General features: G+C 43.1%; 1 protein-coding gene across 1 annotated transcript in view; it reads right to left on the bottom strand.

Moving 5' to 3' along the window:
* Positions 1-5,358: 5,358 nt before the first annotated feature.
* Positions 5,359-23,101, bottom strand: part of FGF13 (fibroblast growth factor 13) — a 252,795-nt gene continuing 235,052 nt past the window's right edge. The window contains exons 5-6 of the mRNA XM_085325521.1: positions 8,050-8,248; positions 5,359-6,778 (exon numbers count right to left, since the gene is read on the bottom strand). Coding sequence (XP_085181647.1) covers positions 6,642-6,778; positions 8,050-8,248 — 336 coding nt within the window. The 3' untranslated portion in view covers positions 5,359-6,641. The remainder of the gene's footprint in view (positions 6,779-8,049; positions 8,249-23,101) is intronic.

Here is a 23,101-nt window from a genome sequence, read left to right as displayed (position 1 = left end):
TTGTTTGGAAACAGTAAAGGTGTCCTGAGTTCTTGTCTATATGAAACTTTCCTGCTTCGTAGGTTTGGACAAAGGAATCTGCACTCCTGCTCCAAGTGAAGGGCCCTGCATTGTATAACCAGTTCTAATAATTGAATTAAATCAATGTGCAGAGTAAAAGGAAGAGAAAAGAAAGGGGGGCGGGGGAGATCTGCTCACCCTAGTTGGATAGACCTTTTGTTTGGTCTTCAGTTTTGTTCAAAGTGTAGGTGATGAATCATGACAAACTACTTTCCAGAAATTTGCAATCTATTCACTAATGAATTAATTTTCATAGAAGCTGGCCATGGTCCTTCCAGAGCTACTTCTGACATGGCCATTCAGCCACAATAAGCAGTGTTTTGCCATTTCAATACCTGAGCAGCTCTTTTCGCAGGGAAGCCCCCTCAGCTCACTGCCRTCTCCCCTGGTAGCGCTTTGTAAGTTAAGATGTGTCTACGCAGGAACAGAGAGTCTAAGAGAACTACCAGTCCACTGTGTGTTCCCTCAAATACGTCAGCCACAGCCCAGTCAGCCCCAAAATCTGAACTGATGACCATTTTATCAAATTGTCCTGCTCTGTGCCCTACAGATGCCAGCATGGACACAAGTCTTGTAGCCCTTCCCATGTACAAGTGTGATGGACCTTGTGGGTAGTGTCCTAGCCAAGAGGAAAAGCTCAGAAAGGGAGTGTGAACAATCTCTGGGAGATGAGAGCATTCATCCTGCCCCAAATCTGGCTCTCTGGTTGTTGAATTTAGGTGAGAGAGGCAAATATGTAGAGGAAAAAAGTAGGCCTAGGGGTGCTTGAAAGTAGTTTTCTATATGTGGCTTTTAGGAATATGAACTTCTAGCTTGTTAATAATGATGCTTGAAGAGAGGCCTATAAACTGTCTTCCAGCTCCCAATGAGATGGAAAAATTTATTACTGTGATTTCACTGCTTAATGTAAAAATGTGTTTCAAATTTGCATTTTAGTTTAATATTTAAACTTTCTCATGAGAGGAGTAGCAGAATGGCAGGGTGCTCGAGTGCCCTCAAACTGCTGTGCCAAGTTTCCAAAGAGGGAACCCTCTGCTAGCTGAGCTGTTTGTAATAAAGATAGCATTGCAAGACGTCAGTTCCCTTCCATGTCTGCCAAGGTGGCCAGCAAACCCAGCTTGTTTCAGGATCCTGCTGTCCAAGAAAGCAGGACACTTGGTGCCAATCTGCTGTGACAGGGAGGGCCTCACAGTTTGGATCACTCACACAAGGGAATAGAATTTTTAAAAAGTTTTACCTGGTGATCCAGGGTGGGAATTTGAAGTTCATGAGGACATTCCCCCAAAGAACTGAAAAAAGTCCAAAGCTTGTGGAATTTAGGGCAAATCGCATAGAAAAGCTTTTCTTCAGAAATCAATTTATCTCTTTTGAGTAGGCTTTTTTCCATTCTTTTATGTCACTGCTTCTTCTAACCCCCAAATCTGACAAAAATATGATGTTTTGTCTTTTGTCTTACATTGTCTAGGGATTTGAAGAGCAGTATTAAGAGGAACCATTCCCTGAGCTGATAGGATTCATCACCCTGTATCCTCCACGGATCATGGCCTGGCTACAGCAGCTGAAAGATTCATCTGGGATGATCTCATCTTGACCACTCAGGTTCTCCCTCTGATGTTCAAGACAACATAAGGGATAGTGATTGTACAGCAAGGTCTGTTATCCTGAGTAAAGGTAAACAGTGGTGTTGGTTTTGGGGTAGAGAGCTCCTAAACACCTGCAGTGGTTAAAATCAAAGTCCAGACAAGAGGGAGTCAGTTTTAGAGGGAATTATTTATTAGAAGATAAGAGATTGTTATGTACAGATTCTGTCCTGCAAAAGTGTCCTGGTCAAGGACATTTAAACCCATTAGATCTGGCTCTGCTCTCCATGCAGAGATACTCAAGACACAGCAGAGCTCTGCCAGGCCTGGCTGTCACACTGGTGCAGACCTGTGAGGAGGCATCAGCTGGGCAGAGGCCTGGCACACCACAGTATCCCTGAGCTCATCACACTGTCTTTATGTCTTTATCCCACTGGAAACCTGGCCCGCGGGCTGGAAACCTGCAGTAGGGACACTAGACAGTGCTGCAGAATTGGCACCRTTCTCCCCCCCGGGGTAACTTGGCAATATTTTCCCCAAGTTGGTAATGTGTCTTCTSTTGTGCCAGCGATGAAGATGGCTGATCAAGTGGCTATGGAGATACTACTAGGCTGTGAGATGGCATGAAGTCAATTAAACACAAAACAAACAAACAAAAAAAATCCAAAATTCTGWGACACAGAAAAGAGTTCTTGCTACCCTCTGTCCCTAAACCCCAAATCAGGCCAAGTATGCAATATCTTAGGCCCAACAGAGACCTCAGAGAAAGCATCTCTGGCAGGTGGATCACAAAAAAGCATCAATTCTGCCTCATAATAGCTGCACTCCTAGCACTATTTCTGSCAACTTCAGGGATGATCTGTTTCATCTGGGGCTGGCAGGTAGTATTTTTCAGCCTTTCTGAGGGTCTCTGCACAGACCCTAAGGTTGCTCAGGGACTCTTCCAGGTGGACACAGGTGAACTGGAAAGCTGCTGGGGTGGTTTTGCACCTTCTGAGCCAAATCCAACCCTGTGGTACACTGCATAGTGCATAGGAAGTCTCGGTGGAGATACAAGTGGTACACTGCATAGTGCATAGGAAGTCTCGGTGGAGATACAAGTGGTACACTGCATAGTGCATAGGAAGTCTCGGTGGAGATACAAGGACAAGAACATTTGGAAGCTGAATTGGAAGATGAAGGGCATCAGCCATAATATTCACAATAACAGAAAGGCTGGAGACCACRCCTTCTGTAGAAGGTTTCCTCAGAGCCAGTGCAGGGCTTGGTTTCATACCAGCCCCTGGGGTTTTCTTCCTTRTTCCAGGCATGCATCTTCTAGCACTTGAACAGGTACATGTAGCCGAACAAAGYAGATTGACCAATAGCTAAATAGCTTATTTTCATAGTCAACCATCACTATTTTTTTAGCAGCTATCAGGTTTAACGAACACATTATTGAGGAGTGATCTGTCCGAGGGTCTGTTTATGGAGGCTGAAGGAAGAGGATAAATACGATGGCAGAAACCAAATCTGGTTTCTGCAGAATCCGTGTTCCTGTCTACCCAAGGGGCTTTGACTAGTTCAGGATATGACCTTCACTTCACTGACAGCAAAGGGACATTTTACTCTGTTTCTCGTTATTGAATCCCAGTTTATGGATCCAGGGCTACAGGTAAATCCTGGGCATATGCCCCCCCCCCACCTCGCCTATAGCATACATGAGCCTTTGTGTAGTATCAGGATGCTATCAGAGGTATTCCCCTATGCTTCCACAATACTCTGRAGGAAGAAAACTATTGTTGAAACAGCCTTGTTACAAATTTAACGTAACTGTCAGAAACAGCCGTTTCTGAATCAGCTATTACCAAATCTCTTGTCTTGTCTTTAATCCAAGAGTGGGCTTTGTTAGTCTGGAACACTAGAAACCTTTGAAACTGGAGACTTGGCAGTGACTGTTCACAGCTGATGCCAATATCAGTACCAAAGGCAAACTATAGACTTCAGAAGTGAGGCTGTGTGAGATGAGCATTTCTTCTTCCCTGCAGATTACTATCATGATTGGATGTACTGGGGATGGGGAACAAAAGCAAGGCCACAGCTAAAAGAAAGAAGCAGCCCTGCAGTTACCTTTAGGACAGTAGCACTCAACAACATAGTATCTAAATAGCTTTGGCACATATAATGACTTTTCTTTTTAATTCTTTTTTATTTTTAATCAGGTTTTATCTTCCTAAGGCACTAGGACTCCTTACTTGAAACATGCCCCTCACGAGTCTGACATCTAGGTCAGAAGGGTTAAAGAAAAYGTTCCATGGGGGCAAAGCACACTTAGTTGAACGTAATAGATGCTCCTGGCCACTAAGTTCTCAAAAACCCTGGAGCAATTGCTAGTCAAGTCTTCATTTTTAAGGAACATTTCCGTGGTACTGACTGTGCTGAACGAACTAGAGGAGCCCAGTGAGGAGCGCTAAGAAGTAGGAGTGCCRCAGCAGCCTTCAAGCAAAGAGGCTTTCACTGAGCACCCACCTTCTTCATTCTTATGTGAGGGGCAAACTGAGGGTCYGCGGGCCCTCTGAAGGCCAGCAAGAGGGTGTTACTGGGAGAGGAAAACGTTCTGCTCAGACACAGGAGCTCAGCAAGATGTATTTTCTTGCYAACTACAAATTTATGGTTTTGATCCGAAACAAAATCTGCATTAGCTGAAGGTACACCTTCCCCCCTCTCGCACCCCGACACTGTCTTAAATCAAAAAAGTTGCGCACTGGCACAACTGAGGGAATGGGGCAAAGATAGGAGACAAGCAGCCAGACGATGGACAGAAGCCACGCTTCCCTCTGCTGCTCTTGTCCCAGCCTGGTTTGAGGTCTAACTCCATTTGGTCAAGTGGGAGGGGGACAGACTRGATAGCAGAATATCAGACTGCAATCTCTAGCTAACGTTTTTGAGCAGCTTTTTGTTTGCATATCTACTCTCTTCCCTTCCAGAGCTGTTTCTTCAGCCATGTGTGATGTGAACTTGTTCCTCCAAGGCCTCCTCTTGGAAAAGTCTTAATAAGTGAAGCTCACCTGTCAGARCTGCCTGGATATTATAGAAGATAAAATTTCTCACTGATATTTTTTGACAGAAAAGGAAGGCCAGGAGAGAGAGAGGGAGAGAGAGGTATTTTTTTTCATTTTTTTTCTCCAAAACACGTGCACAAAGGCAGGAGGTTGGAAACCTGTTTCTTCAAGACCAGACTAAACCGGCCCCTACGGCGCGTCTGCAGTGGTGCACTGCAAACTCAGAGCATCCTCGAGGAGCCGTTCTGGCACAGGCTCGACTTACCGGCTCTCTTTGGAGTACCGGGTACCGAGAGCTCTCAGGAGGCGTGCTGCAAGGTGGCGGGTAGGGTCACTGCTCAGGAAGAGGTTAGCTGGAGAAGCTCAAAGCCGAGCAGTGCAGTTCTCTGGGACTCCAACAGCGTGCAGCAGAGGGAACGTCACCACTGCTTTGTGGCACTAAATASTCACTATGTTTTGAGTATCTCGGCTGGGCTTGTAAGACCAGTTCTAACAATATCCAAAAGGAAGAACACGGTCTCATTTGTATAGTGTATGGCATTACAGGGGAATAACCCATTACATAAAAAGATTTTTAACATTAATTACAGTACTGCTCTATCATATTATATTTTAACTGCCAACGCTTTCCCTTGAAATTAGTAACCAAGGTACATAATATAATCAAACAAGCTTTTTTAAAAAGTACATCTTAATATAAATAGTTTATTCAGTGCATGGTTGTGTATACAACAAATAATAAACAACTCTCTTGTACGAGGCAGAAAGCTGCCTGTACAGAACTATGTCGGTTTTGGAGCACAGAATCCAACGATGATTAATGCACAAAATCTTACACGTCATGCAACTCTATGCCAATAGTCCAACTTTCTCCCATGCAACAGACATGATGACTTAAATGGAAACCTAACTACATTTTTTTTTAAACAATTGTTTCCAATAGCATGTATAAGTATATGTTGTTTAGGGGTAACCTGTCCTAACGCTCCTCCTACACAATATTCACGTGCCCGTTACAGTGAAAGAAGGACATTTACAAATAAGACGTTTCTTATAAAAAAATTAAGTCACCTTAATTCCACAGTTTCTGTCTTTAGAAAAGAAGCCACAACAATAGTTTAACATGACACACAAAATGGAATTAAGAGAAATCTACACTGGAGGATAATTTTATCCCTTTCCATTAACTTCCACTTGAGATAACAAAACAGCTCAATTCCTACAGACTGGGGTTAGCACAAGAACTTTACCAGAAACTACAAATCTATAAAAATTTATATTTCTTTGTGTTTAAAACCACAAGAACACTGTTTGCTTGAGCCTGAGACACCAACTCTCAGTTCCAACCCTGAATTTTTATTTTTTTTAAAGACGTAGCTTTAAAGACCCATTGGAGTTCAGAAATCAAAAAGTTGCTCTATTCCAAATTAAAGGATACATTTTTTATCAAGCCTTAGATATAAAACGGTAAGCCAAGGAAACAACAGAGTTTACATATTTATTTTTGTTTGCCCCTATAAAACATATAAGCATTAAAATTTCCTTTGAAGAGCAAAAGTGGTCTTTTTCTTAGTTGGAAAGCAAATTCTTATCAGCAGTGAATGCTGTGAAATGTTTTTGTTTCGTATTCCACAAAGCATAGGAGAGAGAGAAAGAGAGAGGGAGAGAAAGAGAGAGAGAGAAAGAGAGAAAGAGCTGGACATTTCTTCTCCGAGATTTATTCCGCAGTTATGTTTGCTGGCTATCCAAATGCCTTGTGATATGCACAAGCATATTCTACATTATTGGGGTATATCCTTTGACAACCAGTAGATCTAATGGCTGATAAACGAGTGACCTATGCAAGTTCGGTGACTTGTCCTGGGCAATTGAACGTTTGGATGAAAGACTGCTAGTAAGAATTCAACTGCATCCAGAGGTAAGGTTCTGTTTAGAGAGCACTTGGCTTGCCTTAACCTGGCTACGTTGACTCATTTTGGCTCATGGATTTACCCCCGTTTAGCACTCCTGAAACACTTCTGCTCTTTGTTGGGGTCCCACTTCCAGATCTTGAGAATTCTGTGAGATCGTGGAGAGAAGGCTCCTTGTACATGGCCACTGCAAAGCAAAGGAGAGGGCAGCGTGTCAGCACAGGTCATGGGCTACGGGCTACTCACTTATCAGTCAGTGCCACATCTGGCTGTGAAACCTGCATTTTTCATTCAGCAATAAGCACCGTTAAGAAGGGAACGAAGGAAACATAGCCGTTCACTGCAAGGAGACCGCTTCCATTTCAAACGCTTCCTAAGAAAGTCTGAGAGCCTCTTTAAGGGAACGACATTTCAGAGACTGGAAAAAAAACGGCTTCCTCCTCCTCCCAATTAAATCACCCGGTTAACCTCTTCACATACAAAATGCTGCAAGACAGGCCTGAGCTGATAAAAATCAGCACTTGCTTACTAAAGGTGAAGTACTCTCCCAATAGCTATGATCTGACCTGTTACTTCTATACATAGCCTAGGCAAATAGGTGGGAAAATGGATTTTTAAGTCTTCTGTTTCCTTTGTTTTGACACACATCAGAAGCGAGAGTCAACCCCAAAGTCAGTTACCTAAAACCTTACATTAGCTTGTCAAGCTAGACTAGCATCCATTCAAGACTATGCACCTTTGAAATATGCTCTCTAGTTTCAAAATGACACTGCCTTACAAGGTTGCTTAGAAGCATAACCAGCAGGAGGTTTCATTCCTCTTGAGGGAGGAGCATAAAGAAGTTTGCTCTTCTGGAGAACGGGGAGCACCTCCATGCCATGGCTGAGATCCCTCTCTTTGCATTGACCAAAGGGAGAAGCTGGTGTGACCACAGTACTGACTTAGATGCTTCAGTTAACTGGGATGAATCTAGGTCTCGGCTTTTAAGATAAAGCAGCACACATATCCCACGTGCATTACCTTTAATTGTCACGTGCTAGTGCCATATTAATTACAGTTTAATTAGCTCTGCACATTACAGATTTATCCCAGGCAGAAATAGATAGACAAAGCCTGTAACATAAAGCACAGAGAGACAAGATGTACGGCAAGATGCAAATGGCCRGTGATCAGGTGTCCGGGTCATTCCATGGAAAGCCTTCATCCCCTACAGTGGAGACACTGTGGACTTTGGACACAAAGAAGCTAACATACCTATTTGGTTAGATGAGAAAAAGATGGAAGCAAAGTAGAGAAACCTAAAAAAAGCAACTCTGATTGCATTCATGGTATGTTACAGAATGTTATACTCCTGTAAAATAAGCAGCTGAGCCCTTCCAATGAATACGCACAGCAATTAAACACTTCTGACACAATATAATGTCAGCTCAGATAAATGGAACAAACCAAGGCAATTACCTTTTAATGGTTTTGGAAGAAAGTGTGCTGCAGGTTTATTTTTCTTCACGTGGTTTCCTTTCATTATTTCTCCTTCTTTGTTAAGACCCAAATACCAACCCCGGCCAGACTGTTGCTGTCTGTAGATCATTGAAGAATATGTCACATAGTAGTTTTCAAATACTGATTCCTTGAACTTGCATTCAGGTGTAAAATGTTCCTGTAAGAAAGTAACAGATCAATATGCGCAGTGCTGAATTTCACATCAGTTAATGCAAAAGCATCCAATATTCGTTGCTTTTCCAACAGTTAAAAGACGTACCTCTCACCCTTCACTATCTGATTATGAAACACTAGCCCTAAAAGTATTAACGAAAGAGTAACGCAGTTTGAAAACTGTGAAATGACACTGAGAGCAGCTCAAAGCAGCATAATAAAATCTTTCTGAACAACGAGTAAAAGCTCTAAGTGAAGAATTATTGATTGATGCAACTAATGGATATGTTAGGCAGACGCAGTCCGAGTGTCACCCACAAGGGACCACTGTGGCTTGGCCCCAGAGGTGGGAAGTTAGGACGCGTAAAGCCTTTGTGCATTAACTACTGCCTTTAACCGCTTGCAGGGAAAGTGCAATAAAAATTCAAAGGCAGGATGCCGTCAGTAAATGGTTTCTCACTAATCCAGCAGTATTAAGTTAGCCTCTAGCAGCTGCCTTTTTGGTCTAACCTGTGCTCTTTCTGTGCCCTGCAGATCGTCCTCTGCAACTCTAGCTGTCAGAGACCCCCCTGGAGACATCAGCCTCTGCTCCAAGAATGGTCGGAGTTAAATGGTACCATGGTACAAAGCCTGGTAGATCAAACTTTAGTCCCCATGTTGAACTGCACTGTTTTCTGGGGGGAGTAGATGGTGTTGGGTTAATASTTAAAATAAAGAGCAACAAACCAGGAGACAGCCTTTTTCTTCCTGGCTGTGGAGTGACGGGCTTTTGCTGTGTAATGGCCTCGACTCAATCAATATCTTTGGGCACGATTACGCAGATAGAAAAGAAGAACGCAGGCATGAAACATGCCAAGATGGTCCTTGATCCATCTAAGACCAAAACACCAGTCCTGAAACAACCACTCACTTTCTTCCTAAGTAAATCCTCCTCGGGGTGCTTTGCTTTTTTAGCATTTCAAGCTTTGACAAGGTCTCACCTACRGACCCCTGAAAGTCTATATAAGTACAAAAGAGGAAGGACTTGGTCTGGTCGTGCAGATATAAGTATCGCAATCCTGCCTAGCGCTGCATTTCAGAGCAGCCAGCTGCGCGCTAGTCTCTATTTGTGAAGTCAGCCAGCTTCAGCGGAGCTGTCCTTGTGCACAAGTATCCTACAGCAACGTGAAAGAAGGGAAGAAAAATTGTGCTCGCATAATGATTATAATTTTGATTAAAAAAATCACAGGAAATTAAATGTCTCAGGAGCTTAAGATGTTCTTATCTAGTTTCTCAAATATTCTTGTCTGAGAAAAAGATGGTATTTCAAAAAACAGTATATTTTCTCCCCATCTATCGCCATTTTTTCTTCTTGTAGGAGAAAGAAAAAAAAACTCACATCCTCTGACTGGCATTTGCTTCAACAAAGAATGTGAAGTAAGCAATTTTCTCCCTTTTCCTTCAAGCTAATTGGCTGTTATTTAGTTAATTGACAATTGGTTTCAATCGCTGTCAAGCAGAGACAGTCACTGTATTTTTACAAGATTTCTAAATAAAAGCCTTCCATCACTTTACCCTGCCCAGTGCTCGCCGTGTTAATAAGGGCTATTACAAGTTTATCATCCAATTAGCAGCCAAATGGAAAACTACAGTGCTCCCGCTAGAAGATTATGGTTTAYGTACAGTAATTTGGAGCTGTTTAGGGTACAAAAGGCCTGCCTGTATGGCGTGCCAGAGCTGCAGGTCACGAACAGAGCTACATATTTCCTCTGGCCGTCTCTGAGGAAGCCAGCTACCTGCAGCTCCAGCCCCTGCCTGCGAGGGGTTCGGTGCCTGAGCCCCCTCCAGCACTTCGCAGAGGACCACACAGTGCCACAGCCCCACTCTGCAAAAGGGGAGAGCTTGACACAGAGCGGGGAAATGGACAGAAAGATGTTAAAAACCTATTTCACCCTTTTTTTTCTCTTGGGCTAACAAGCACATGTCATATCTCCTCCTTTTTTTTTTTTTTCTTTTTTTTCCCTGGCACTAGATCGGACCATCTCCTTCACCCGACTGTTTGGCACAAAATCACGCTCCTTTGTCTTGACGGACACCTCCGTAATTCCCAGGCTGTGGCTGCAGCTCCGGAAAATGCATGTGCAGTGGGGAAGGCTTCCTCCCTTCCATATAGAATCGTTCCCGCACAAGCTGTTTGCAGGAGCTGAAATGCTCTGCTAGTTCCTGAATACCCAGCAGTTGCATCCAGCACATCTCACCTTTTGCAAGTGTTTGTGCCCACCCATTGCTCACATTTTGTTTAATCCAGTACGTGCCTTTGCTACTCATTTAAAAAAGAGTCTGGGAGAAGAACTGCAGAGGGAAGCTTTGAACTGGGCACACGAACAGATATGCTCCTGATTGGGGGTATCACAATTTAAGCGTACTTTCCTGAGCTTGGCAAGTCCACACACCGGCCCAGCTGGGTACAGATTGGGCTTCTCTCAGCCCACCAGCTAAAATACGATGCAGGGCAGCAAGTCCAGAATGGCCATTATATTRTCTTTGCTGTAAAGTTCTTCGATAATGTACTCAAGAAATGCAGGTCAAAGTCTAGAGAAGGCCTACACTGATTGCCCAAATTAAAACTGACCTTTTCTAGCTTGTGTAATTAATCCTATTGAAAATTTATACATAAAAACAAGTGTTTAATTCTAAGGCCTTAAATAGACATATCAATAGATGCAAGTGTACAATGATAGTAACGTCATTCCTGGCTTTTCCTGTCTCTCAGCTGTCCTGAAAGGAAGTCCACCTTTGCAATGAAGATAATCTGAATGTGATCTGAATAGTCAAGTGCTATGAATACATTGTTACAAAAAACAGATAGAAAAAAGAGTATTTGTGTGAAATAGCATCTCCAGCTGCTTACTTCAGAAATCAAGAGTGATGCTATCTATGCAACAATAAATCCTGCTCACCTGAACCCCTCATACATACCCCCAAACAATGAATGAAAGAATGATTGAATGAATGAAACTTAAAACTGGATTCATTGTAGCCATGACTTAGTCATGCTTAAGTAAGCAAGAGGATGAACTGTCAGAAGCTTCTTCTTGGTTTTGATCTGATCAGCTGAACTACTGAAATGTATAAATACATCTACAGCTGCATTAAATATAAAATATAAAAACCCAATAACTTTGTGTATGATCATATAGTAAAAAGGCATTGTAGCATACACATAGAATGCCCATATTTCCAAGCAGCTGACCAGATTACCAAGGGAAACAAAAATTGTAGCTTACGTCATTTTAGAAACATCTAAAATAGTCCAGTCTCTTCCATACAAAATACTGTGTTAAGGCTCTGTCAAAGCTGAAAGCTAAAATAAGGTTGAAACTAAGCTGTTGTGCAAAGGCCACTGTTACGAGCCAAACATCATTTAAATTATCAGCCATCAAATCCACAAACCCTGCAGGACTGAACAGTAATGATTCTGTGATGGTGACGATCCTGAAGTTTGAGGTCCCTCCCCCAGCAGAAAATGGGAAATCTGATTTAAAAATAGCTGTTTAGCATCTTCAAGTCTCTGTCATATTAGAAAAGACTCTAGTCAGGATGGCTGCAGGCATAGTGCACATATGGAGGTCAAAGATGCCTGCTCAGGGCTATTTAGTGTAAACTGTATTTACATCGTGAATACCATCAGCAGGAGACTTGACCAAATACTTTACAGAGTTGAAAGCTTAAGTCATTTGGCAGGTTGTTTGTTAAATTTCTATAGATTACTCCTGATTTAATATCCTGCAGCTACTGTACAGCAGTTGACCAGAATGATCTGAAATTTTATTCAGACAGCTTTAGTGCTAGGGGCATGAATAAACATTAAAAAAAAAAAAAAAAAAAAAAAAAAAAAAAAAAAAAAGACTTTGGAAATACTTGGAAAAAGTATTGGGATACTTGGGAAATATTCTAACATACTGAGCATAAAGTTATGTTCCGTTTAATTAATGATTCTATCTGCTTATAGGGTTCATTCTTTATTTTCTCCACATAATGAAAATAGGATTTTTTTTTCTCCATATCCTGATTTCTTTGAGGATTGTAGTGTAGCCCAGGATTCCATTCTATAATCATGAATTTTTGAAGGAGCCTCTTTAAGGCTCCTGACTAGTGATTTTCTGCACCAGTGAACTTGCCTTTTTTATTAACAGAGATTGATTTTCTCCATCTTGGCATGTGAAGTTCCAGGGTGGATCCTTTGGGTCACCACCTGGTAACGTGCAATGGTATCTACAGCACAAGATGTGAATACTTCAACTTTTAAGCTACCAGAAATAACAGCTCCGGGAGCACCAGTGTGAGAAGACAGTGTGAAGAAACTAGTATTTTGTGGAGCCACCAAAATCTGTTTGGTGCAATGAAGGAAACTTATAATTATCTTAAAACCCCTTATTCTGGATAGGGACTAACACATTCTAGTTCCCACAAAGAGGTTCCAATCCCAAAAGATTGTCCATTTTGCTTAAATATACCTGTTGTGAGGAATCCAAGTGATTTCAGTGGGAACAATTCAGAATACATGAATATGCACAGATCTTGTAGGGCTGTAATTAGGAAATTCATTTCATCATGTCATCATGACCACGTACAACAGTTGCTGGTCACAGCAAAGGATGTGCTTTTTGAAAAGTTGCATTTATACAGGCTTTGGAAGACAGATGTCATATCACTGCTTCTTCCAGGTGAGCTCTCACAAAGACATTGTACGTACCCCAAAGTTTTCAGAGAGTGCTGAAAACCTGACCTAAATACTGCTACAGCAAAACCTAACTGCTGAACAAGAATTTGTGGAAGCTCACCACAACCTGAAGGCATTGCACTGGCTGTGTGACCATTCAGGGAAGAATTGTGTAGATGAGATATACTGAATTCTTTAACTATGAAAACCTACTTACTGGCAGGAGTGACAGAAAGGCACAATTTCTCTTAAAAGTGATCCCAAGTAATTCCATAGCATGGAATTTCTTGGGATGTTATCATAAACCAAAGTCTGTGAAGCAAAGCACAAAAAGTCTGTGGTGTGTAAATTTATTTAGGACAAAGCTTCCAAAAAGACCAAAATGGAGCCCAAGGAAACAGCTGGTTATCCAGCATCTCCAGAGTGAGATTTAAGATTGTCACTAGGTATTCTCTGAATCTATGAAGAAAGCATTGAAAAGCTCTTGTAATTATTCCCTTGACATTGTTCCTTCACACAGCAAATCAAACGCAAAAACTTCAGGAAAAAATGCACACAGTGAACTGAAGCAGAAAACATATTAATCACAAATACAGAGATTTACAGATTTAAATTTCCTTCATTATTTCTCAGTACTAATCAGTGACTCAGCTGTGAAAACTTGCCCAAGTCATCTTTGCCCAGATTTTTGAGTGGCATTTAGGTACATCAATAAATACCTATTTAAAGCTTGGTGTGTCACTTCTCGGCTTGTTCTGTCCGTGAAATGGATGTACTGCCTGACAATCCCAAAGAAAAACACTCAATGACTGTAAGAAGTGCTGAAATTTAATTGAGATAGAAACAATGCATGATCATATTATTGTTCCCCTGTCTTGAGGTGATGCTTCACTTCGACAGCTGTATTGATTAATCAAAACACTCCCTAATTRGGGCAAGTGAACTAAAGCATGAGACATGCAAAAAAGAGATACTCTTCTGATTACTGCAGAGCAAATTAATCCTCTTAGAGAGCTACAATTTGATTTCAATGTTCTGGAAGATGCCTAGAAGAACACCTTGCAGATGTCAAACATAGGTCCCTTTCCTAATCCTGCCCACAAAGTTATGAGACTTATTATAATTTACTCGACAAAAATCAGAAAGAGAGGGGATCCACGTTGTCTCGTATGCTTCTCTGCAACAGCGCAGAGCTACACTGAACATGTTCATCCCTACCCATCCTGGGTGCATGGTACTGGGAAGCCTCTGCAACTTCCAGAATGATCAAATCCTCTATAAACATTTCAATATCTCCTAATGTTTGCATGTACCCTTCTTGATTTCTCTGGCTTTAGGCATAAGATTTGCCAGCACTAGTGCAAAGTTACAGAAATTCTAATAAAATAAAAGCAAGTATCTAGTCTTTAAACACTGTCTGTTTTGTGAAACTCAGGAAGGTTCAATAAGCAGTAAGCACATGTCAGCTTATCTGAAGGCTCTAAATCAGACTATGGGATGAGATCAACGTCTGTGGTACAATCCTAGTATTAACTAGACACTGCTTTTTTTTTATATATATTTWATTTTCATTGTTTCACACGTACAAAAGTCCTCTTACTGCTTCAAAATCTGTAAAGGAAAGCCTGTGCATTAATCTGTTCTTAAGCCTCTTTAGAGAGAGATCTTCATAAGCATGGGTTTAGTGTTTAAAAAGAAAAAAAAAAAAGAATGTTAGAATAAATTTCTCAATGTATAGCCAAAGATTGTATTGTGTGATAAAGTCCCAGAGAAGGAATTCATGGATCACATTCCCATGTCTGATCAAGCACTATAACCTATGGCTCAGGCAATTCCCAGCTGCAAGTCACTGAAAAATGGAGGTGGAAGTGTCCTACATGCTTGCCCTGCTCTTGAGCACTCTGCTATCATACTCTTCTCCAAGTATGCATTGCTGGTCGTCTTTAGACACTGAACTGGCTGGATCTTGGTCTGACCTGCTACATCTTCTCACAGTCTCCCTCCTGCTGGACTGAGTCAAGCAGAGCAACTCCTTCTACTCAGCTGACCAAAGCACCAAGATCCACTCCACAAGCACCTCAAGTGGACAGCAGAAGCTGCCTTAACACATGGTCTACACAGACTACTGAAAACAGGGATGTTGGAAGAGAAGTGCTCTCTGAAAACATGGTGGGAAACAGCCTGTCTGATCARCCTGGACACAATTTTAGCAGAACTCCTGTTTCCTCTCAACAGGCTCAAGATTTCCTCTTCCCTAAGCAGCTAGTTCATTCTATAACTCTCCTAAGCTCATTATCTCCGTTTCCCATGACACTGGCTTGCACAGGTGATGCTAGCACAGTGGAAAACACATCYGAAAGGTGATGGCTGTTGTGCTTTATCTAAGTAAACTTCTCTTCATTTTATAGCTTTCTTTTCTCTGCTTTTAATTTTGAAAAACAGCACAGCTTATAAAAGTACCTAGTGTGCCTCTTCTGTGCCATTCATTACCCCACATCTCTCTATCATGTCTCCGCTTATTCATCTCTTGTCTTAACTAAGYGGGCCTAATCTTTTTAAATCTCTCCTCATATGAAAGGTTCTCTATGCCTCTAATCATTTTCATTACCCTTCACTGAATCCTTTCAATTTTTTTTTCTGTATCGTTTCCAGAAACGAAACACAACATTTAAAAAGAGGCTGCACCATTGAGTTGTATAACGGAGGTAAGATATTTTCAGTCATTTGTCTTACGACAAAGTAAAACAGTCTTTGCTGTTCAGCTTTGCCATTGTGCATTTGTATAAAAGTTCTCTATCTTTTAAATTGTTTCTCTGATAAATACAGTCCAATTTTATGGTATTTCTGACCTTCTGCTCAGTGTACCCAAGCCTAAAAATTAAAAGAACAGAGAAGGAAGCAAAAGGCAGATATGAAGCCTTTTTTCACCCCCACACTAGAGTAGAAAGCCCCCCAAAATGCTAAGCAACCTATTTTATGGCATACCCATTATTGCACAGATAACCTCTGGGCCATTACAATCAGATTTCTAGCAGTTATAACTGACATCAAATCCTAGTTTCGTCAAATCTCTCTGACACAGCTGTTGTGCAGAATGTCCTCAACTTAAGTGTGTCAGATGTTACTTTAAAAAAAAAAAAAAATTTAAGCTGAAGAGCTCCTCTTAAGGTATGGGACTGTATTCTGCTCCCAGTTGAACACAAGCCTGCATGCCCCCTCTGTTTAACAGCTGAGCCCTGAGCCTGTTGCTGTTCTCTGAACATGGCTAGTGATATGAGTTACCAAGGCTTAGCACTAAGAGGTGGTCAAACCTGAGGAGACACTGCAACTGCCTGATTTTGTCAGCTACTTGTGGTTTGCTCCTCTGAGCTGCCAGTTGTCTGCCAGCTCTCTGCCTCCTCAGGACAAATGGACAGAGAAAGTACCCAAAGGCCTGGTATCTTCTATGGAGMTGCAGCATCAAGGAAAAGCCATCCCACCAGGAAGACATTGCCATGCCCCAGCCCAGCCACTGCAAGGGAAAGACATCTACCAGCTGGCAAGAGGAGCTGAGACAGAAACCACATTGCTGTCCCAGTAGCCTTTTTACACAATTACTCTTGTATTTGTCTACATGTCCACTGCCCCCAAGGGTATGCCAGGCAGCTGCTATCAGGGCTGCAGATGCCAGCCATGARTTAACATGTTCCTCCAGCAAGGTGACTCAGCAGGTGTTTGCTAAACACCGTATGGGATCCAGGGRTCAAGAAGGTCAGCACAACCTTTCTGCTGCCAAGTCGCAGTCTTGGCTAGCCTCCTGCAATGCTGCTCATGGCTGATACTGAMACCACAAGACCAATAACCCAGGATGGGTTATACCCAGTGACCATGCTAGGCAGCTTCTGCTTCAGCAGGAAGTGAGGCTGAAGCACTKTTAGCACCTAAGGCTCCCCTGACACTTGCATCCTTTTGTGCTTGTGACTCTACTGATACTGGGAAGCTCCCCAGAAAGGCTCTGTGGAAGCAGCAGGACTGATTAGTAGTGTGTGGGATTTACTGCTGTATCCTAGTTACAGGACATCAGCTCTGGGGTACAAAGATGGAGGAGATCTGTTTCAGACTGTCATCCATGAATTYGTTCAGATTTATCTTAAAGTGCTGGAGAAACAGTAATCTAAYCAGTGTTTGCAGCAAGCTCTAAATCTGTCTGTTTAATTACAGGCAGAGACACAACTGTTTTACCAACGGATGTTCCTAAAATTCTACTGAAGAAAGGAAAGCACTCAAAAATTTCTCTCATTTTGGGGAAGAGTAGCTGGCTGAACCATAGTCAGAACAAGCACTACACTCTTCCCCATAGGAATAGCCAATAATGAGGAATGCAGTTTCTGTGGTAGCACGCAACCTGGCTGAAAACCTGTCTGTACCACTGCTAGGAGCTAAGCTGGCCAAAATCAACATGGGAACGATCTCCTTGGCCTCTGCTGCTCTGTCTCATAGCCAACACGTTGCGAAAAGCCTCTTCCRTGCAAAGGGTGGGGAGGCAGCTGTCCCAAGTGGACCTCAGCTAACTGGGACCTGCACAAACTACCACTGGTTAGCTCACTGCCACTGATGATTTCTAAAGAAAAAAGATGGAGGCTGCCTGAGAGGAAGAGCTTAGAGACAAATRCTGCCAAATGAGCTCTTTTTCCAGGCACTAGAAATCACCTTTGCTCACTGACTGCAAGAAGCTACAAGCCAAAGATGAGTAACAGCAGGAGCTGCAGAAGAAGTAATGCCACATTATACCAAATAAGCCCTTCCTTCACTGTCAGCTTATAGTCCACGTGAAAGGACAGCCTTGCCCTTTGGCCTGTATATTTTTTTAATGTGGATGCATATTTATGGCACTATGGATTAGCCAATACTTCATCATTCAAAACCATCCTTTCAGGCTGTAGTTCTCAGCAATAACATTTGTCCTGCCTGTTGTTATTTCTCCTGTGCAGCTAGCAGTGCTCTCAGATAGCTGTTACTATCTCCCCAGACCATTTCTCTGAACTGCCTGGGCTAGAATTGCTCTCTTAGAGGTGTCACTCTGATACAAACATTACCAAACATATTTTGGGAAACAAGTACAGAGCTCTGTAAAGTACTAAATGCAGKATAGCCTTTGAACTGGCATTATATACCAAAAATAATAATACCACCAAATTAATAGACCTATTAATCAGGCTTTTATACTGCAAAGCATTATATTGCATGCTTAATTTTGAAYATGGATAATTTCAATGAAGGGAAAGTTAAGCAGTTCATTACACTGAACGAAAGCAATGATTCTTTCAGCACCTGATCCAAAACACGTTATGACCAAGGGAAACACTACCCATGACTTTACTGCATTTAGGATAACTTTGAAATGTTCATATATTCTGTAAAGAATATGCCTTGCTTTAAGAAATCAAGGATATTTCATATTTATCATTCTATTAATTCAGTTTTGCTACTTATTATGAGGTGTAAGTAATACAAACTAAGCTTAAYAATAATGGGAATGTCAGAGGTTCAAGAGATGGTTGTCTCTACCCTGACCAAAGTGGCATTTCTGTATGACAAAATGTTAATGAGACCTTTTCAAATGAGCTTGATTTACTGCAATCCATTTATTCATGAATGTCATGGATAGATGTTTTTCAAACCTCAGTAGTTTGACAGTGCCAGGGCATTACTGGCAGTCAAACTCGCTTCATGATATGGTGCAGCAATGCTCTTTGGAATTCCTCCGCCCTCACGGTTCCCTAAATTATGTTATGGCACATATGCTGCTAGAAGGATTTCAGAGGGGTGTTCATATTAGATGGCAGGCTAACTGTGGGATTTGAGAAGTTTCAAATGGCAAAAACTTTTAAGAAAGGAAAATAACCATGGCTTGTACAAGGGAGATGAGAAGTAAGATTGACCACTTATTTGACAGTTGATGCTGAGTGGGAGAAAATACTGGTTTCAGCAAGTAAAGATCCCCAACTAAGACGACGCACTTATCCAGAGATTGGACTAAGTTTCTTTCCGTAAGAAAAAGTATACCTTCATTACAAGCAACATTTAGAGGGTCAAAGTAATGTGGATTAATTTAATTTCAGAGGAGTTTTCCAGCTCCTCACACATGAAAAACTGTGCTGCCCAGCCCAGCCCCTCCTCTGCGACAGCTGCAAGYAAAAGGAGCACACATAGAATCACAGAACCAGTAAGGTTGGAAGGGGCCTCTGGAGATCATCCATTCCAACCTCCCCGCTCAGCAGGGTCACCTAGAGCATGTTAGACAGGGCTGCATCCAGGCGGGCCTTGAAGATCTCCAGAGAAGGAGACTCAACAGCCTCCCTGGGCAACCTGGTCCAGTGCTCCGTCACTCTCACAGGGAAGAAATTCCCCCTCACGCTCAGGCAGAACTTCCTGTGCTTCAGTTTCTGCCCATTGCCTCTTGTCCTGTCACATGGGACAACTGAAAAGAGTTTGTCCCAGTCCCCCTGACACCCTCCCTTCAGGTACTTGTACACATTGATCAGATCCCCCCTCAGTCTTCCCTTCCCCAGGCTGAAGAGGCCCAGCTCTCGCAGCCGTTCCYCATAGGGCAGGTGCTCCAGCCCTCTGATCATCGTCGTAGCCCTACGCTGGACTCTCTCCAGTAGCTCCACGTCTCTCTTGTCCTGGGGAGCCCAGGACTGGACACAGTGCTCGAGACAAGGCCTCACCAGGGCTGAGCAGAGGGGCAGGTTCACCTCCCTTGACCTCCTGGCAACACTCTTCCTAATGCACCCCAGGAGACCACTGGCCTTCTTGGCCACAAGGGCACATTGCTGGCTCATGGTCAACTTGTCATCCACCAGCACTCCCAAGTCCTTCTCTGCAGAGCTGCTCTCCACAAGGTCAGCCCCCAGCTTGTACTGATGTCTAGGGTTATTTCTCCCTAGGTGCAGGATCTGCACTTGCTCTTGTTGAAGCTCAGGAGGTTCCTCTCCATCCAGCTCTCCAGCCTGTCCAGGTCTCTCTGAAYGGCAGCACAGCCCTCAGGGGTGTCAGCACTCCTCCCAGCTCGGGATCATCAGCAAACTTGCTGAGAAGGCACTCCATCCCCTCATCCAGGTCATTGATGAAGAAGTKGAACAGAATGGGACCCAGTACTGAGCCCTGGGGGATGCCACTAGCCACAGGCCTCCGGCTGGACTCCACACCACTGATGACAACCCTCTGAGCTCTGCCTTTCAGCCAGTTCTCAATCCACCTCACTGTCCACTCGTCTAACCCACAATTCCTGAGCTTTTCTAGGAGGATGTTATGGGAGGCAGTGTCAAAAGCCTTGCTGAAGTGAAGGTGCACAACGCCCACTGCTCCCCCCTCATCTATCCAGCCAGTCACTCCATCCTAGAAGGCTCTCAGATTAGTTAAGCAGGATTTCCCATTGGTGAATCCATGCTGACTGCTCCTGATCACCTTCTCTTTTCCTCCATATGTCTGGAGATTACATCCAGAATGAGCTGTTCCATCACCTTTCCAGGGACGGAGGTGAGGCTGACCAGCCTATAGTTGCCTGGGTCCTCCTCCTTGCCCTTTTTGAAGACTGGAGTGACACTGGCTTTCTTCCAGTCCTCRGGCACCTCTCCAGTTCTCCAGGACCTTTCAAAGATGATGAAGAATGGCCTGGCAACAACATCCGCCAGCTCCCTCRGTACCCGTGGGTGCATCCCATCTGGGCCCATGGATTTGTGGATGTCTAGCCTSCCYAGAAGGTCTCTAATMCTTTCCTCCTCAACCAAAGGAAAGTCTTCCCTTCTCCAGACTTTCTCCCTCAYGTCCAGGCTGCAGGATTCCTGAGGGCTGCCCTTWGCAGAGAAGACTGAAGCAAAGAAGGCATTCAGTAATTCTGCCTTCTCTGTATCCCTTGTCACCAGGGCCCCCACCCCCTTCTGTAGYGGGCCCACATTTTCCCTRGTCCTCCTCTTGCTGCTGATGTATTTGAAGAAGCCCTTCCTGTTGGCCTTGACATCCCTTGCCAGACTCGATTCCAGCTGGGCCTTAGCCTTCCTCACAGCATCTCTGCATACTCTGACTGCATTCCTGTAATCCTCCCAAGTAGCCTGTCCCCTCTTCCACAGTCTGTGTAYTTTCTTCTTCTGTCTGAATYTGGCCAAGAGCTYCTTGYTCACCCATGCAGGTCTCCTGCCCCCTTTGCTGCTGCTCTTACTCATACAGATGCACCRCTCTTGAGCTTGGAGGAAGTGATGYTKGAATACYAGCCTGCTCTCCATCTGTGTGCAATTCAGGGGAACCACACGCTAGTGTTTAAAGCATTGCATTGCTCTGACAAGCAAGCTCATACCACACAGCCCAGGAACCAGGGGGCTCATGTTGCCTCAGCTGAGCAAAGCCCTCAGAATAACGCACGCTGGGCAGCAAGCACAGCCACCTCCGTGTCTCAGCCGCCCAGAGGGACCAGTCCCTCAGAAACCAGCCCAGGAACAGCCTCACTGCAAGATGCCAGAGATGGGCACACAAGGCTTCCTCCAAAATACAGCTTCCTTGCGTTTTATAGTTGCTGTTCCAGTGGGCTCCAACAAACCCTCTAATGTGGAAAGAAACAAGCATTTCTAATACCTCACTTCATGTTACAGCTAAGCCATTAACATTTGGAGACCAGGTTGTATGATGAAAGACTGCTGAAAAGTCAGAGAGCTGTCTGACAGCTGCCCCCTATGAAGTTAAGAATAAATGGTTTCTTTTTCAGTGAACTATGGGAAGTTTTCTCTAAATCAAATGTACAGTTTAATGGGAACTCCAGTGCTTCTAAGAGCCCGCCTGAGCACAGAGATAAGCTTAGAAAGCTCTGCTTGCTTTCACTTTCCCACACCTTACAAGGGTCTGTCATTTGGTTATTTTATGTCTCACTTCCTGATGCCCCTTGGTTTGTAACAGATTACTCTGGAGCCAGACTTGCGGGAGACATGGTGCTGCTGTTGTCTAAGCAGAAGAGRAGACAGGGGTCCCTGGTAAAACACTTGCAAGGCTCATTTAAACTTGGAAGGCACCCAAATGTTTCAGGGATGGGTGCAATTTAAAACCCTAACTTAAGATAGCCTAGACTACAATTGCAGATTTCTGGGAATAGTGTGGAGCATTTGCTCYGTAAGCCAAACATTGTAGACCTTTATTTTACAATATTGCAACAGGAGAGATGTTGTCATTCTAAGTTACCACAGAAAAGAAAAAAAAAAAAGATAGGGCAAAACAGTAAATGCACATAGAAGTACAACCACTCCCTGGTTTAGAGCTGCTGCTTTCTTTACTCCACTAACAAGCCTCTTAGACTCCCCAAGAATTCAAGCCAGGGAACATTTAACATCTCGTTCTCAATTTATTCTCAGTGCTATGCTTTGAACAGACARGGAATTCTCTGACAAGATTTAGAAAGGTTCCAGTGCAGAGAAATCTTTGTTCCTGAATTATAAAAGAAGCTGAAGGATGTGAGCACCTTGATTTTAAAAATAAACTCCCTATCTCTACTATGGAAAGTCCTGTTAAGCACAGTTAAGACAAAGAACTCCTGGCACTTAATTAATAGCTGCTGTGCCTTGTACTGCAATGAGGAATCTGAAAGGTAAGTCCAATRCTTCGTTTGAAAAACTACTCGAGTTTTTCTTCTCTTGAGAATATAATCTTCTATGGATCAGTTCTCTTTCTAATATCTGCTTATTTATTTCCAAGTCTGCCAATAACATCTGGTTGCTGCCAGCCAGCCAGCGACCTGACAGAAAAAAAAAAAAATCTGACAACGGAAAGTATAAAGGTGGATGAGTTTATCTGTCAGAAAAAGTGATCATTTTTCAATTTCTTCCACTAGTTGATCTTCCATTTTACTGTCTAGGGGTACTTTTTGYTACTATAATCTAACAAGCAGTAGGAAAGCCTGAGTGAAGAAGGCACAGCAGGCCAAAGATTCAGGGGAAATGCTGATGAATCCTACCCACTTAAGTCTGCATGGGGAGTACGTGCTTTTGAATTCAGAARCGCAGTCTTCCAAGAGGCCTGAGGCTAATAAGACACCACTTCCAACATCCTCAGACTCTTCAGATTTTGAGGCTAGAACCAGTGCGACCAAACAGAATAACTAAATTCCATTTAAATTCTACCATTTAGGCACTG

The sequence above is a fragment of the Rhea americana genome, unplaced genomic scaffold (assembly GCF_003343005.1).
Source record: "Rhea americana isolate MKP2758 unplaced genomic scaffold, rheAme1 scaffold_98, whole genome shotgun sequence".
NCBI classification, from domain to species: domain Eukaryota; kingdom Metazoa; phylum Chordata; class Aves; order Rheiformes; family Rheidae; genus Rhea; species Rhea americana.
This window is presented reverse-complemented; position numbering and strand designations above follow the sequence as displayed.